This window comes from Nerophis lumbriciformis, linkage group LG27 (genome assembly GCF_033978685.3).
Source record: "Nerophis lumbriciformis linkage group LG27, RoL_Nlum_v2.1, whole genome shotgun sequence".
NCBI classification, from domain to species: domain Eukaryota; kingdom Metazoa; phylum Chordata; class Actinopteri; order Syngnathiformes; family Syngnathidae; genus Nerophis; species Nerophis lumbriciformis.
In genome coordinates, this window is record NC_084574.2 from 7,192,667 (window position 1) to 7,210,046 (window position 17,380).

At 40.7% G+C, this 17,380-nt stretch overlaps 1 protein-coding gene across 6 annotated transcripts; it reads left to right on the plus strand.

Annotated features, from left to right (window-relative positions):
- Positions 1-1,254: 1,254 nt before the first annotated feature.
- On the plus strand, positions 1,255-15,500 carry anp32b (acidic (leucine-rich) nuclear phosphoprotein 32 family, member B). 6 transcript variants are annotated; one of them, XM_061922934.2, is made up of 7 exons: positions 1,255-1,502; positions 7,934-8,083; positions 8,166-8,288; positions 12,829-13,021; positions 13,099-13,214; positions 13,299-13,362; positions 15,206-15,500. In XM_061922934.2, the coding sequence occupies exons 1-7, from the start codon at positions 1,446-1,448 to the stop codon at positions 15,286-15,288; spliced, it is 786 nt and encodes a 261-aa protein (XP_061778918.1). In that variant the 5' UTR covers positions 1,255-1,445; the 3' UTR covers positions 15,289-15,500. The 6 variants fall into 6 exon arrangements, with proteins under 6 accessions (XP_061778918.1, XP_061778917.1, XP_061778916.1 ...); XM_061922933.2 differs by having other exon boundaries at positions 1,258-1,502; positions 15,203-15,500; XM_061922932.2 differs by lacking the exon at positions 1,255-1,502 and adding an exon at positions 2,476-2,774 and having other exon boundaries at positions 13,099-13,196.
- Positions 15,501-17,380: the final 1,880 nt, after the last annotated feature.

A 17,380-nucleotide genomic window follows, 5' to 3' on the forward strand; every position in this document is an offset into this window, starting at 1 on the left:
CCTGCTGACCTACTGTATTACGGTATGGTACGGCAGCTGCACTGCAGCAGACAGGGAGAGGCTGCAAAGAGTGGTCAAGACGGCTCAGAAGATCATCGGCCGCCCTCTCCCCTCTCTGACGGACATCTACACCTCCCGCTGCCTCAACAGAGCCAGTGCCATCATCAAAGACAGCACCCACCCTGGCTCTGACCTGTTCCACCTGCTGCCCTCTGGGAAGCGCTACAGGTGCATTAAAACCAAAACAAACAGGCTAAAGAACAGCTTCTTCCCCAGGGCCATAACCATCCTGAACGGACTGCCCCATTGTCCCTCATAACTGCCTTCTCTTCGGTGCAATAACCCATTCCACCAACCACCCTGTTTTTGTTTTGTTTTTTTCATGTATATATTCATTTCACACCATATTCATTGCACTTCTACCTTTTTTATATTTTTATATATTTGCACATTGTTTTTCTAGCATGCACACATCGCACTGTATGACATGGCCTCAATCGCGTTACCTTGCGTAATGACAATAAAGCTGATTCTGATATAATAATAATTGGAATTTCTCTTGGCAAAATTATGACTAAAGTCATAATTTTACTCACAAAATGTCACTATTTTACAAGAACACCAAAAAAATTGGCAATATTGTGATAAAAATCAGAATTTTATATGACAAATGTCACCATTTTACATTAAAAAGTCAGAATTTTACATGCAAAAGTAACTACTTTAGGAGAAAATATTGCAAAATAGTAACATATTGGAATTATTAAGTACTTATTAATGCCTTATTCGGCATGACCTTATTATAACCCTAACCCTCTAACCCTAACCAAATAACTCTAAATTAAGTCTTTGTTACTTAGAATATGTTCCCCATACTAAAGTGTTACCAAAAACATATAACTTTGTCTTGAATTTGAAAAAAAAACATTTTATTTTCCACTAAAGAAGGGTTCGGTGAATGCGTATATGAACCTGGTGGGGTTCGGTACCTCCAACAAGGTTAAGAACCACTGTATTAGGCATTTTGTATTTATTTTTTTAATCATTATTGGGGTTTTTTCAATACACTGTAGCACTTTGAGGTTGTTTGCTCAATATAAAGTGCTTTTTACAAATAAAATCTATTATTATTATTATTATAAAGGACTTACCGGGCAAATATGAATTGCACCACAGACAAGTGTTGTTTTGAGGCCGCCGTTGCCCCTTTAGGCGGCGATGGGCGTTTCTGGACAAAGGGGGCGCTGTTGAGCATATATTTTGTTTCAGTCCCGTTTCCCTCCATGGTTTCTCCTCTCCGACTAACTTAGCGGTGGCTCACTTCATTATACAGTCCCCTATATTCTCCCTCCGTTAGGGCATCTCTACGCTCGGACCGACGATCCCGGCACACGCACGCACCAAAACACCCGAGAGAGAGAGGAAAAGTTTGACTTCCAGCGGTAATGGTGTTTATTCAAGAGAGGATCCAATTGGAGCGAAGAAACAGGGCACCGTCTGAAGTGAGTCGTGCCTTTTTTTTTGAGTTTTTCAAGCCTAGCATTGGCTTTAGCTTAGCTTGCTACTTTTTCCCCCCCCCCGTGCTTTGACCTGTAATGGTGACCACATGTTGTGGATTCTGATTTTAAAAAAAGCACAATTTGTCGTCTTTTTTGAAGTGGTGGGGGGGGACGAGAGCTTGGGTGTATCGAGAAAAAGCTGCGTTCACTCGCTACTTTATCCGAGACGACAATTCCTCCGCTCGCTGGCGTTATTGCGGTGCTTTTTTTGTTGTTTAACCGTTTCGTAGCAGCCTCTCCTCTATTCACTGTCGGTTCCATATCGACCCCCTGGAAGTATCCGTCAACTTGCCTTTTCCGCCTTGCTATCGGACCTTAACGTGCTGCCCATGCTGGTGCATTCGCTCCGGCCATATAGTGGGTAGCCATGTTTGCTGCTAGCATGTTAACCGCTCAATGAGGGCGCCCTTTAAAAAAAATAAAAACACTCAAAACCAGCCAACGTTTCCAGGTATGATAGCGTTTTGGTTGAAATGCTTTTAAATCACCGTCTCCACCCCGAAGTCGGGAATTGTATACTATTAAGGCTATAACCGCACTCGTCATTGATAACGCATGAAAAAACAGCGATGCGTTCAATTGACCGTGTTATTCACACGCTTGTGTCTATTTACTAGAACTGTATATTCCTACTTGATTTGTTGGAAAGCAAGTTGAGAGGGGGGAGCAACCCCTCTGAAATAAGTCAGCCTCCGCGTATAATGTTGTACAGTATGTCATTAGTTAACATTTGTACTAATTTATAAGCGTGTTGTTCGTATAGATTCGGTGTTCACAACACGCGATGTTGGTCTTTGAACGCAGCAGCCTCCCAACTTATCCTCTTCCCGCCATATTGGCGAAGCAGGCAGAAAACGATAAAACGGTGTAAATACAACAACCACCTCTTTATGCTCAGTGCAATTTTATCAGTTGGCGTTTTTGTCATTTAAAATCATGGCTCGGGTTGTTGTTGGCCTTATTATTTAAAATGTGATTGCGGGCCGACGGGATCCGGACAACCCCGCGCGTCGTGCGTGGGCAGACAAAAACTCGACGTTTTCATCTTACTCACGCATGTCTGTAAACATGGACAAATGTATGCAACACAGCGAATGGTCATTCGTTAATATATAGACAATGGCTATTTGCAAACATGTGTCGTTATTTGAAATGCTCGGAACGGCATACTGTTTCTCAGGAGTCGCCATGTTGTCATTCTGTCGTCTTTTGAAGGTCTGGAAGAAAGGAACGGTCTCCATCTTTGTTTTTTTTTCTCGCTCACTACATTTCCGCTCTGTGTCGCCGCTTTTACTTTAAAACAAATTGACAATATGTCTCGGCGACAATGAGTACTCCTTAACGCCGGTTAAAGCGAAAAAAGGGGCAAAAAGTCAGTATTAAAAAGGGTGTATTCGCCATCCTTTCCGTCGCTGTAGCATGGGCTAATGGCGGCCACACAGGCTTCGGCGTCTACTGCACGTTTCTAAAAGGGGGCAATGGCTGCTTAGCATGTAGCTTGTAGCTTAGCTGACTAAAAACCATCGCATGCTAAAGGGGAAGACGCCACCGGGCTCGCCCTGTTGGCGAACAATTGATCAACTTGTGATGTGTAAGACTGACATGGAGGTGCTTTAAAAAGCGGAGATAGCATCCATTTTTTGTCTTTTACTAGCGAAAAACCATGTTAATTCTGACATTTTCCCTACAACTATTTTTGTTGTCCAACATTGACAAGCTAGTGAAGTTTTTATTTACCAGAACTCTTTACAATACCCCCCTGCTGAAACGTTTAAAAATTAGAAAAATACAATATGCCAAATATAAGATGTGGCTGAATATAAGACAACCTCCCCTTTTCAACCACCTATTTTGACTGCAAAGGACTAGTCCAGTAGTTCTTAACCTTGTTGGAGGTACAGAACCCCACCAGTTTCATATGCACATTCACCGAACCCTTCTTTAGTGAAAAACAAAATGTTTTTTTTTCTTCAAATTCAAGACAGTTATATGTTTTTGGTAACACTTTAGTATAGGGAACATACAGGTAAAAGCCAGTAAATTAGAATATTTTGAAAAACTTGATTTATTTCGGTAATTGCATTCAAAAGGTGTAACTTGTTCATTATATTTATTCATTGCACACAGACTGATGCATTCAAATGTTTATTTCATTTAATTTTGATGATTTGAAGTGGCAACAAATGAAAATCCAAAATTCCGTGTGTCACAAAATTAGAATATTACTTAAGGCTAATACAAAAAAGGGATTTTTAGAAATGTTGGCCAACTGAAAAGTATGAAAATGAAAAATATGAGCATGTACAATACTCAATACTTGGTTGGAGCTCCTTTTGCCTCAATTACTGCGTTCATGCGGCGTGGCATGGAGTCGATGAGTTTCTGGCACTGCTCAGGTGTTATGAGAGCCCAGGTTGCTCTGATAGTGGCCTTCAACTCTTCTGCGTTTTTGGGTCTGGCATTCCGCATCTTCCTTTTCACAATACCCCACATATTTTCTATGGGGCTAAGGTCAGGGGAGTTGGCGGGCCAATTTAGAACAGAAATACCATGGTCCGTAAACCAGGCACGGGTAGATTTTGCGCTGTGTGCAGGCGCCAAGTCCTGTTGGAACTTGAAATCTCCATCTCCATAGAGCAGGTCAGCAGCAGGAAGCTTGAAGTGCTCTAAAACTTGCTGGTAGACGGCTGCGTTGACCCTGGATCTCAGGAAACAGAGTGGACCGACACCAGCAGATGACATGGCACCCCAAACCATCACTGATGGTGGAAACTTTACACTAGACTTCAGGCAACGTGGATCCTGTGCCTCTCCTGTCTTCCTCCAGACTCTGGGACCTCGATTTCCAAAGGAAATGCAAAATTTGCATGGTTGGGTGATGGTTTGGAGTAATATTCTAATTTTGTGACACACGGAATTTTGGATTTTCATTTGTTGCCACTTCAAATCATCAAAATTAAATGAAATAAACATTTGAATGCATCAGTCTGGGTGCAATGAATAAATATAATGTACAAGTTACACCTTTTGAATGCAATTACTGAAATAAATCAAGTTTTTCAAAATATTCTAATTTACTGGCTTTTACCTGTATTCTAAGTAACAAAGACTTAATTTAGAATTTTTTGGACACTAGGGGAACATATTCTAAGTAAGTTAAAGTACCAATGATTGTCACACACCTCTGCATTTGACCCATCCCCTTTGATCACCCCCTGGCAGGTGAGGGGAGCAGTGGGCAGCAGCGGTGCTGCGCCCGGGAATCATTTTTGGTGATTTAACTCCCAATTCCAACCCTTGATGCTGAGTGCCAAGCAGGGAAGTAATGGGTCCCATTTTTATAGTCTTTGGTATGACTTGGCCGGGGTTTGAACTCACAACCTACCGATCTCAGGGCGGACACTCTAACCACTAGGCCACTGAGTAGGTAATAATTATAATAATAATTAATAAGTACTTAATAATGACTAGTTAAGAGCCAATATGTTAATAAGCAACTAATTAATGGTGAATATGTTCCCCATACTTAAGTGTTACCATGTTTTTTTTTACTGGTGCACAAAATGAACCGTACATGAACATCACCTTGTTCAAAGAACAAAACCAACACAGTGCATGAACTCACAACAAATTACACACCTCCAAATCAGTCTGACTTCCGCTGTTGCCGTATCCACAATACGCCGATGAGTCGGGTGTGTCTTGACCTCCGCCGAACCCCTAGGGTTCGATCGAACCCAGGTTAAGAACCACTGTGCTAGTCTAAGAAAAATGTAGGACATGTTTTTCAAACCAGGTTTTTCACAATTATATTTTAGCCAAGGATATTTTGAAAAGTGGGGCTGTTATACCAGGGATAAACCATGCTATTTCTGACATTTTCACTACACCTATTTTTCCCGTTGTCGTCCAACACTGAGGGGCTTGTGTTACGTTTTTAGCTACTGGAAGTCTTCACAAACCTCCGCTTCTGAAGCGTTTAATAATTGGGGGGAAATACAGAATGCATAATATAAAACGTCTCTGAATATAAGACCTACCATATTTTTCGGAGTATAAGTCGCACCTGCCGAAAATGCATAATAAAGAAGGAAAAAAACATATATAAATCGCACTGGAGCCCGGCCAAACTATGAAAAAAACTGTGACTTATAGTCCGAAAAATACGGTACCTCCTTTTTTGATGCGAGGGGTAGTTAACAGGGTTTCTGCGGGTCAATGTTGCGAAAATTAAGACCTTAAATTGTATTTAAAAACATTTAATATGATGTCCATAAGCATTACAAATGTGTAAGAATGCAATTGGCAACAACAAAACAAACCACCCGGCCCAGTTTTTCCCAATGAGGAAAACAGCACTTCCAAGATGTTCAGTGCTTACTGAAGTGCAACTTTTGCTAACAAACCTTGCTGTTTGTTTACATATTTAGGATAATGAAGTTATTTTGAAGGTCTGGAAGAAAGGAACAGTCTCCATCTTTGTTTTTTCTCGCTCACTACATTTCCGCTCTGTGTCGCCGCTTTTACTTTAAAACAAATTGACAATATGTCTCAACAACAATGAGTACTCCTTAACGCCGGTTAAAGCGAAAAAAGGGGCAAACAGTCAGTATTAAAAAGGGTGTATTCGCCAACCTTTCCGTCACTGTAGCATGGGCTAATGGCGGCCACACAGGCTTCGGCGTCTACTGCACGTTTTAAAAGGGGGCAATGCTGCTTAGCAAGTAGCTTAGCTGATTAAAATCATCGCATGCTAAAGGGGAAGACGCCAACGGGCTCGCCCTGTTGGTGAACAATTGATCAACTTGTGATTGATAAGACTGACATGGAGGTGCTTTAAAAAGCGGAGATTGCACCCATTTTTTTTCTTTTACTAGAGAGAAACCATGTTAATTATGACATTTTCACTACAACTATTTTTGTTGTCCAACACTGACGAGCTAGTGAAGTTTCAATTTACTGGAACTCTTTACAATACCCCCCTGCTGAAGCGGTTAAAAATTGGAAAAATATGCCAAATATAAGATGTCGCTGAATATAAGACAACCTCACCTTTTCAACCACCTTTTTTGACAGCAAGGGGCTGGTTTAAGAAAAATGTAGGACACGTGTTTTTCAAACCAGGTTTTTCATAATCATATTTTAGCCAAGGATGTTTTAAAAAGTGGGACTGTGCTCATTTGGTTGTTATACCAGGGACAAACCATCAATCAAAGTTTATTTACATAGCCCTAAGTCACGAGTGTCTCAAAGGGCTGCACAAGCCACAACGACACCCTCGGCTCAGATCCCACATTAGGACAAGAAAAAACTCAACCCAATGGGATACAATGAGAAACCTCGGAGGCGACCGCAGATTTTGTCTGTACAAACAATTGTATGCTTTTGACTGATAACAATTTGCAGTAGAACATAGGCATATATATATATTTAAGTTTCATTAAAAAGCATTAAACTAGATTTGCTGATACCTGCAGAAACCCTGGTTTAAGAAAAATGTAAGACATTTGCTTTTCAAATCATGTTTTCTATAATAATAATTTTATTTTAGCTAAGATTGTGTTAAAAAGTTGAGCTAAGCTCTATTGTGGTGTATTACCAGGGATAAATCATGTTCTTAACAACATTTTGGCTACATTTTTTTAAATTGTCTTTCAGCAGAGATGAGCTAAGTGTGTTTGCACAGCCTGGTTATCACAATCATTATTTAAAAAAACAAACATGACACCAGTGTGTCCTCAATAGTTGCATTTTGTACATAATCTACATACCTTGATTTTTTTTCTATAGGTTCAATGGTGCAATATGACACCATGTTAGCCATCAAAGTACACTGTAAAGTAAAAAACATAACCAACATAAAAAGAAGCACTTTTCCTTTTTTAATATTTTGAATAACTTACTGTACCTTTTTACCACTTGCCCCTAATGCATCCATTTCTCACACATATCTAGCTGTAAAATCTATCTAATCTAGTGGTTCGCAAACTTTTTTCACCAAGGACCACCTCAGAAAACACTTGGCTCTCAAAGTACACCACATTAAAATACACCAGCATAGTAGGTCTAAGTATTCAATAAGTATATTTAATATTGTTGGCCACTGTAACATCACACACAAAGCACAAACATCTATACAGTACGGGTTTATAGACTTGTTTGGCGTACCACTAGATGGAGCCTGCGTATTGTACCACAATTTGAGAATCACTGATTCAATCTACAACTTGACTTGTTGGATCGGGTATTTAATGTTTATTTTTATGCTCTCTATCAGATGAAGACATATCACAGTATCAACAGACATTGGGTTGAATGAATATCTCTTCAACAGTGAGTATTCTCACCTTCTAATCATTTTTACTGTCTTTCAGGTACATGAACTCGTCCTAGACAACTGTCGAACGGACGATGGAAACATTGAAGGGCTCACAGATGAGTTTGTCAACCTGACGTTCCTCAGTTTGATAAATGTCGGCATAACGTCAATCTCCAAAATACCAAAACTAGAAAAACTCAAAAAGGTATGGGGCAAGAAGTTGGATGTGGACAAACATCATAAGTCCAGACCTCATTTTCCTATTGCTCTGTCTCTCTCTCTATCAGCTGGAGTTGAGCGACAACAGAATCAGTGGCGGCCTAGAGGTCTTAGCGCTGAAACTCCCCAACCTCACACATCTAAACCTGAGCGGCAACACATTGAAAGAAATCAGCACTTTGGAACCATTGGTATGTACTATTTATTTCTCATTTGCCCGAAGCAACATCGGACTCAAATGAAAAACTCTTGTCATCATACCCTTAAAATAATACAGTTTTGCTCTATTACAACAGTTTTTTTTGTCTTTTATTTTATTTCTGCATTGTGCCACAGGGCCATAACAAAACGAGACACTGTCCACAAGTGGTCCCTTGGCACTTTGGACCATTCACGGTTCACGTCATGCTGCCAAACAACAGAAGTGTCAATTAGTTTATTAAGATCCCGTTGAGCTGTTGCAATAGCAGCCGCTACTCTTCCTGGGGTCTAACATTTCACAACGCTTTCATACATGTACAACATAAAGGCAAAAGGGAATACACACATATAGGTCTCAACCGTTAATCAGCGCGATAATCAAACCGCAATAGGTGGGTTTTTTTGGTCACCGGCATTTGAGCGACAGACATGTTCGCCAATCAAAATTGTTGAGCCTTGCTTCTTGGCCAATCAAAAGTGTTTAAGGAAACAGGTAGTTTGTGTTTGCTGCAGTGGAGGCAGCTAATGACAAACACCATTTGCACGATAATTGAAAATGGATAAATTGCTAAGTCTGTGTGTGTTTGTTTTCTTCAATTTCTTGCTTCAAACGAGAAGAGGTGTCTGCATCGCTCTCAGCCCCTGAGCCCGTTTAACAGTAAAATTAACCGATCGCAGTGAGCCCTTCAAGAGTCGTTTAAAATCCTCGTCTCGGTGGGCGGAGAGCAGGACCGCGAGCTTACACACACAGAATTCATGCCTTCCTACTCACGACTTGCTAGTGAGAAGTTCCGCAAAGTAACAACATTTAAGAGGAAAAACCTGATTACAAAGCCAAATGTCCTGCTGTGGGAATATTTCGGCTTCAACCCGGATGGGCAATATGAGCCCATCCACACGGACGAACAAGGGCAAATGCTGTGATCACGTGATAGCAGGGGTGTAACGGTACGTGTATTTGTATTGAACCGTTTCGGTACGGGGGTTGCGGTTCGGCGGTGTACCGAACAAGTTCCCACACGGACATATTAAGTAGCGTAATGCACGTTGTGTAAACAATGCACACCGAGGCACAACACACGGCATGCTAGCAGCTAACGGGCTAGGATAGACTGACCATACGTCCTCTTTTCACCGGACATGTCCTCTTTTGCGGGGCTGTCAGGGCGGAGTTTCTTAAATGCCTCAAATGTCCGGCATTTTGAGTTAGGGTTGCGAGTATTTTCAATGTACGTTCAGGGTTAAGAAAGGGTTAAAAACAAAACAAATTGTGCGTGCCGCAGCATTGATGAGGGAGGGGCAGAGACAGAGAGAGAGAGAGAGAGTTATGATAAACGCGCATGCGTTGCCAGGCTCTGCTTTTTATCCATAGATTTATCACATTTAATTTTTTATTATCTATAGCAGGGGTGTCAAAAGTGTGCCCCGGAGGCCATTTGCGGCCCACAGCTAATGTTTTAAAGGCCCACGGCCCATTCTAAAAATACTATTAAAATAAACAAAAACATAACAAAAGTGAAATAAAAAAGGTTAAATGTAATTTAGAAAAAGTTGCAATGTTGACTAATAAAACAAAGCTGTTTTTTTTTCTTTCAAACTGTCATTGCTCAAAACATAATATTGAATCAAAATCAATGTTATTATGAGTTATTGACCTATCCAAGGTTCCCATTACTTCACATCAAATATTGTGAAGTGAAGTGAATTATATTTATATAGCGCTTTTTCTCTAGTGACTCAAAGCGCTTTACATAGTGAAACCCAATATCTAAGTTACATTCAAACCAGTGTGGGTGGCACCGTAAAGTGTCTTGCCCAAGGACACAACGGCAGTGGCTAGGATGGCGGAAGCGGGTGTCGAACCTGCAACCCTCGAGTTGCTGGCACGGCCGCTCTACCAACCGAGCTATACCGCCCCAAAGAAGCAAGGAATTAAACGAGAGACAGAATTCAATAGATAAATGTCGGCATAACGCCAATCTCCAAAATACCATATTATATTCCACTAAGAAAAATATTTTTGGTGGAAGATTTTACAAATTTGGTAAATAAATAACCAAAAAATTTATATTTTGTTGTTTTCTTACTGTACCGAAAATGAACCGAACCGTGACCTCTAAACCGAGGTATGTACCGAACCGAAATTTTTGTGTACCGTTACACCCCTAGTTGTTATTGTGTAAATAGCTTGCAACGCAAATCAAGCATGGGAAATGTTAAATGTGGTTGGTAGTATCGTGGCCTGCTTGAGTGCTGCAGGCATTGGAGGAAGATACAGCCATCATATACCTTACTTTCCTGGCTATAGAGCACCATTTAAGCCGCACACACCAAATGTAAAAATAAATATTTTTTGATATTAGCCGCATCGTACCATAAGCCACAGATATACCGCTACGACAGATTTTTTAAATGTTTATTTATATACCTTAATTGTTTTTAAGCGGTGCCTGTCACAAAGCGAAGTCATTGCCAAGGACCCAGGAGCTGCGGAAGCTAGCTCTCCAATCAGCTAAACCGACTCAATAACTACACTGTGACGTCTTGGTGAATTTACGAAACCGAAACAATACAAAAAGAATGTCATTGTAAGTTAACAACAACACAGACACTCGTAACCGTGTTAGCATATTCGCTAAAGCTTACGACGCAAGCGTGATTAGTATACAATAGTACGTACAAATATGCATGAAAGCACTCCTCCAGACATCACACATTGGACGGTTTAGTAAGCATGAATAGTTTTAGTTGTATTGTAAAACTTACAAACGTCGCTCGGAGTGATAAATGAAGACTCCATACGAGTTACAACACTATAGACAAATAGTAGACAAAACAGGATATACTTCCGGTTCATGGCACGAAACATGAAGTACATTTTCAACCAGCAGCTCCTGCAGTGAGCAAACTCATCCAAAAGATGGCGCCACAGCGCAAACAATAACGCACCTTTTCAGTGTCTGTCGGTGTTGTACGAAAACTATTTGTTGCATACAAAACATTTTGTGAAGAAAACTCCATAAATTAGTCACACCGTTTTATAAGCCGCAGCATTCAAAGCGCAGGATAAAAGTAGAGGCTTATAGTCCAGTAAATGGTCTGACGCCTATGCCTTACTTTTTTTTTAAAGTTTTTTCAAAAAATTAAATGTATTAAAAGTGGAGATAAATGCTTTAAAATGTAATATCGGAAATTATCGGTATCGTTTTTTTTATTTCGGTATCGTTTTTTATTTATTTTTTATTAAATCAACATAAAAAACACGATACACTCATTCATACAAAAGGGTTGTTTCTTTCTGTTATTAATATTCTGGTTCCTACATTATATATCAATATATATCAATACAGTCTGCAAGGGATACAGTCCGTAAGCACACATGATTGTGCGTGCTGCTGGTCCACTAATAGTACTAACCTTTAACAGTTAATTTTACTCATTTTCATTAATTACTAGTTTCTATGTAACTGTTTTTATATCGTTTTACTTTCTTTTTTATTCAAGAAAATGTTTAATTTATTTATCTTATTTTATTTTATTTTTTTTTTTAAAAAGGACCTTATCTTCACCATACCTGGTTGTCCAAATTAGGCATAATAATGTTAATTCCATGACTGTATATATCGGTATCGGTTGATATCGGTATCGGTAATTAAGGGTTGGACAATATCGGATATCGGCAAAAAAGCCATTATCGGACAACAAAAAATGTTTAAGAGTTGAAGATTTTCAAGCGTTAAATAATAATAAAAAAATTAAAAAAAACATATTTTTAAAATTTTTAGGGAGCCCTAAAGTTTAAAAAAATCTTAAATAATGAAAAATATCAAAATGGCCCCTGCAAATATTTTTAATTTATTTTATTTTTTTTAAAAGGACCTTATCTTCACCATACCTGGTTGTCCAAATTAAGCATAATAATGTGTTAATTCCACGACTGTATACATCTGTATCGGTTGATATGGGTATCGGTAATTAAGAGTTGGACAATATCGGATATCGGCAAAAAAGCCATTATCGGACATCCCTAATTAAAAGATAAATCCTTGTGTTAGCATGAACATTTAATCTTTTTTCTTGTTAAATATTATTAAATTTTTGCTGTTTTTTTGTGTTTATTTTATTTCTACAATAGCACATATGCTCCCACGATAAATACTTTTCTTTGGGAGACAGCTTCTATTCCATTGCTGTTCAAATGCATCAAGCAAGGACCACTTCCTGTCTTTCACTTTTCGTGTAAGATACGGTGCAGCGCCCAACTTCTAAGCAGCGGCACAAATACATTTTTTTATTACCTTTGCTGCAGCAGGTAAATGCATATTTGGTAAAAGTACAATTGTCAGTGAGTACTTTACTTAATTTTTTTGGCCTCATATTTGTTTAAATGTGAGTCGCCTGCTACATTGTAAGCTCGCTGTTGCCACCCACAGAGAGGAGGCAGTACTGCAAGTTAAATATTTACTGCTATAAAAGCTGTACATAGAGAAGATGCATTAAAATGACAACAATCTGCTGTTTGATCCACAGAAAAAGCTGAAACACCTGAAAAGTTTGGACCTGTTCAACTGTGAAGTCACCAACCTCGACGACTACAAGGACAGCGTCTTCAAACTCCTCCCCCAGCTCACTTACCTGGACGGCTATGACAATGAGGACAAGGAGGCCTCCGACTCTGACGGAGAGGTGGACGGAGACGGCGTGGATGACGATGACGACGAAGGTGGGGCGACCGAGACTCTGGAGAAGAGACAATTGTCACCAGAATGCGTCTACAAAATGTGTCTGCTTGACTCACAGATGAGGAAGACGAGGACGGAGAGGAGGAGGACTTTGACGAGGAAGACGACGACGAGGAAGATGAGGAGGAGGTAGAGGGAGACGAGGACGACGACGAGGTCAGCGGAGAGGATGAGGTGAAGCATGGGAGGAGGAGGAGGAGGAGACGCTGCATTTGCTGCGGCGTCTAATTTTACTTTTTTTTTTTTACTCACCTTAAGGAGGAAGACTACGGACCGGACGGGGAAGTTGATGACGAGGAGGAAGATGAGGAGGAAGACGAAGGTAATAAAGAAGGGCTGTTGTGTGGAAACTTGTCACCTTCTAGAGACGTATTGGTCTTCTTCTCCAAGAGTAAAATGTGTTACTGACACCTGCAGGATTTAAATGGAACTGCACAGGAGGAACAATCAAAGTTTTGATGTTTCTGCTGGTACAGTTTAATAAGTTACCATCCATTTTCTACCGCTTGTCCCTTACAAATACCGTATTTTTCGGAGTATAAGTCGCGCCGGCCGAAAATGCATAATAAAGAAGGAAAAAACATATATAAGTCGCACTGGAGTATAAGTCGCATTTTTGGGGGAAATGTATTTGATAAAAGCCAACACCAAGAATAGACATTTGAAAGGCAATTTAAAATAAATAAAGAATAGTGAACAACCGGCTGAATAAGTGTACGTTATATGAGGCATAAATAACCAACTGGTATGTTAACATAACATATTATGGTAAGAGTCATTCAAATAACTATAACATATAGAACATGCTATACGTTTACCAAACAATCTGTCACTCCTAATCGCTAAATCCCATGAAATCTTATACGTCTAGTAGAGATGCGCGGATAGGCAATTATTTCATCCGCAACCGCATCAGAAAGTCGTCAACCATCCGCCATCCACCCGATCTAACATTTAACCAGAACCGCATCCGCCCGCACCCGCCCGTTGTTATATATCTAATATGGATGCAAGGCATTAGTGAGGTTATAAAGCTTTTGCCTGTTAAAGAAAGGAGACTGATCCAATGCAGCACAGACATTCGCGTGCCACGCTGTCACGGCCCAGACGCACACCAGTGCGCAATCATATAGGAGCCGCGCTGAGCGCACCTCCAAGCGCGTCTCGCTGCCGGCGACGGCCGGGTATGGGCCCGACGCTCCAGCGCCATCCATTTTCAGTTAGTTGATTCGGCAGGTGGGTTGTTACACACTCCTTAGCGGGTTCCGACTTCCATGGCCACCGTCCTGCTGTCTATATCAACCAGGGTGAGCCCCACCCCTTTCGTGAGCGCACTGCGCGCGGAGTGACCCCTGTTACGCGCCCCCGGCAACAGGGGTGGCGGGCAGGTAAGCTGCGCGGGCGGAGCGCGCGGAGTGACCCCTGTTACGAGCCCCCGGCCACGGGGCAGGTAAGCTGCTTACCTGCTGCGCGTGACGCCGGCCGCGGCGAAGGCGGACGAGGCGGGGTGTCGTGCGGTGGGCGCGGTGGTGACCCTGGACGTGCGTCGGGCCCTTCTCGCGGATCGCCTCAGCTACGGCTCCCGGTGGGGCCCTCTCGGGGGAAGGGGCCTCGGTCCCGGACCCCGGCGAGGCGTCCCTTCTCCGCTCCGTAAAAGTGTCCATCTCTTCTTTCTTTTTTTCTTCTGTTGTGGCATATGCTGCAGGTGCCTGCTCGTTTTTCGTATGTGGGTAACAACATTTAACTATGTATATATATTTCCGAATTGGTTTAACTGCCACCCGCCTGAATCTATATAAAATCTTTTTTTTTTTTTTTTCAACCGCCCGACCCGCGGATAAAATCAAATTTTTTAAATTTCATCCGCCCGATCTCCGACTCCGCGGTTGTGCCCGCAAACCGCGCATCTCTAACGTCTAGTCTCTTACGTGAATGAGATAAAAATGATTTGATATTTTACGCTAATGTGTTAATAATTTCACACATAAGGCGCTCCTGAGTATAAGTCGCACCCCCGGCCAAACTATGAAAAAAACTGCGACTTATAGTCCGAAAAATACGGTAATTTAGATCAGACATTTAGCCTGCGTCAATCATTCTTTACATGCCTCTCCTGCACCAATAAATCAATAACACAAACATTTCTGCATGGTTGTGTTTAGCAGAGGCAGATGCCCACAAAGGCGAAAAGAGAAAGCGAGACCCAGATGACGAAGAGGACGACGACGACGATGAAGAAGATGATTAGAAGCGAAATGAGAGCCGACCGACCTCCTCTTCATCCACCCCCCCCCCACAAACCCGAACGTCCGCCCCTCCTACAACTTGCAACCCCCACCACCCGCCTCTTCCCCTTCCCCAGCTCTGAGCTCTGTTTTTGGGGCAAGACTGTACTGGGTGGGTGGGGTCGTGTGGAACAACCACCGTCCTCCCCCTAAAACCCACTTCTTTTTTTTCTCCTCTCAATCTTTCGAACTGAGTTACAAGCCCCCCAACCATCCCCCTAACAGCCCCAAGGTTCTCAGGCAGCCCACCACTTAGCATTCCACATTTTCACTGTCAAATCCCGTTATGTATTCCGTGTGAGGACTTTGGGACTGTTCTAGTTTTGGGTCTGTGCTTTTTCCTGAATTTGTTGGCGGAAATTTCTCATTTTGTCGTCTCTGTTGTTGGGTTTAAAGTTTTTTTGTGTTTTTTTTTGTATTATTTTGTCTGTTTTCCGTTTACTCCCCACCCCAATCCACCCTACCCCAATAAAATTATTGCTATAGCAGCTGTGCAACCAGTGAGCCATACTTTTTTTGTTTCAGTGTGGCCACCTGTTGCACAAATCCAAGGTTGTAGCTACATTTTTACTTTCTGTATGACAATAAAACAAGTTTGTAAATAAAATGTTAACATTTAGTGCGTTTTTTTTTTCCATCCTCTGTTGTTTTAAAGGAGAGAAACATGCAACAGCATACACTGCAAAAACTGAAATCTAAGTAGGATTAAATATCTCAAATAAGGGTGATATTTGCTTATTTTCTGTCTGATAAGATAATTCTTCTCACTAAGCAGATTTTATGTTAGCGCCGGCCTGGGCAATTATTTTGACTCGGGGGGGCCACATTTAGAGAAAAAAATGTGTATCTATATTTAGGAACACTAATACAAAACCTCACAATGTCTGATTGAATGCTAAAAACGTTGTGACAGACCGCCTTAAAAAACGTAATGGAATTTTACATTTTTCTATGAATGATAAAACACTGAATATTGACAAAATATGAATGTCGCACCCCCTTTCGATCGACATATTTTACAATCAAGTGAAACGCAACAAAAATGCAACAAACAGTGAAAAATGAACATGAAGGGTACAAAAAAAAAACACTTACAATCTGATATATCACTAAGCTTTGTGACGTAGATGACCATAGTAACTAGTATATCAGCCATAAGTGCAGATCCCAACCATTGAAATACTTAGTATAGTTCAAGACTTGCGGTCATTAGAAAACATCACTGCACATCATAATGGCAGCTACACTTTCCATCTTAAACATCTAAAAAAATTATTAGGGAATGTCCGGCGGGCCAGATTGAAAAGCTTAAGGGGCCGCATGTGGCCCCCGGGCCTTAATTTCCCCAGGTCTGTGTTAGAGTGTTTTACTTGTTTTAAGGGTTTTGGTCCTAAACGATCTCGGTAAGATATTACAGCTTGTTGCTGAGATTTGATGAGCTATATTGAGTAAAACATGCTTGAAACTAGAATATCAACTGTTGCAAAGCTGTGTCATCAACACTCACAAGTATAAAACTACTTTTTTAAAGTAATCATTTCTTACTTCAAGCATGAAAAAAAAAAAATCATGATGCCGAGCGCATATCATTATGTCAAGATAATGGCACTAGCATTTACTTCATTTAAGAATATTTTTCAACATATTGAGCAAAAAGGTCTATTTTTTTTGTCTACCAAGAAAAGTGCACTTGTTATTAGTGAGAATATACTTATTTTAAACATTGATTGATATTTTAAGGTATTTTTGGGTTCATTGAGGTTAGCTAATTTGACTTGTTTTGGAAAGTCTTGACAAGCCGAGTTTTCTTGTTCTATTGGCAGATAATTTTGCTTAGTTCAAGTAAAATACCCCTCATTTGTTTGTTTTTTCTTGTTTTTGAACACTGACTTTTTGCAGTGACAAGACACGTAAAAAAAACTGGGCTGATTATGACTAAGCATGAATGGCAAGGTAAGATTTCCCTCTAAATTGTTTCTATTTCTAAATTGCCCTTCCAGCCAGAAACCAAATTCATCGAAGTTTATCACCTTTTTAAGCTTAAATTGATATGTT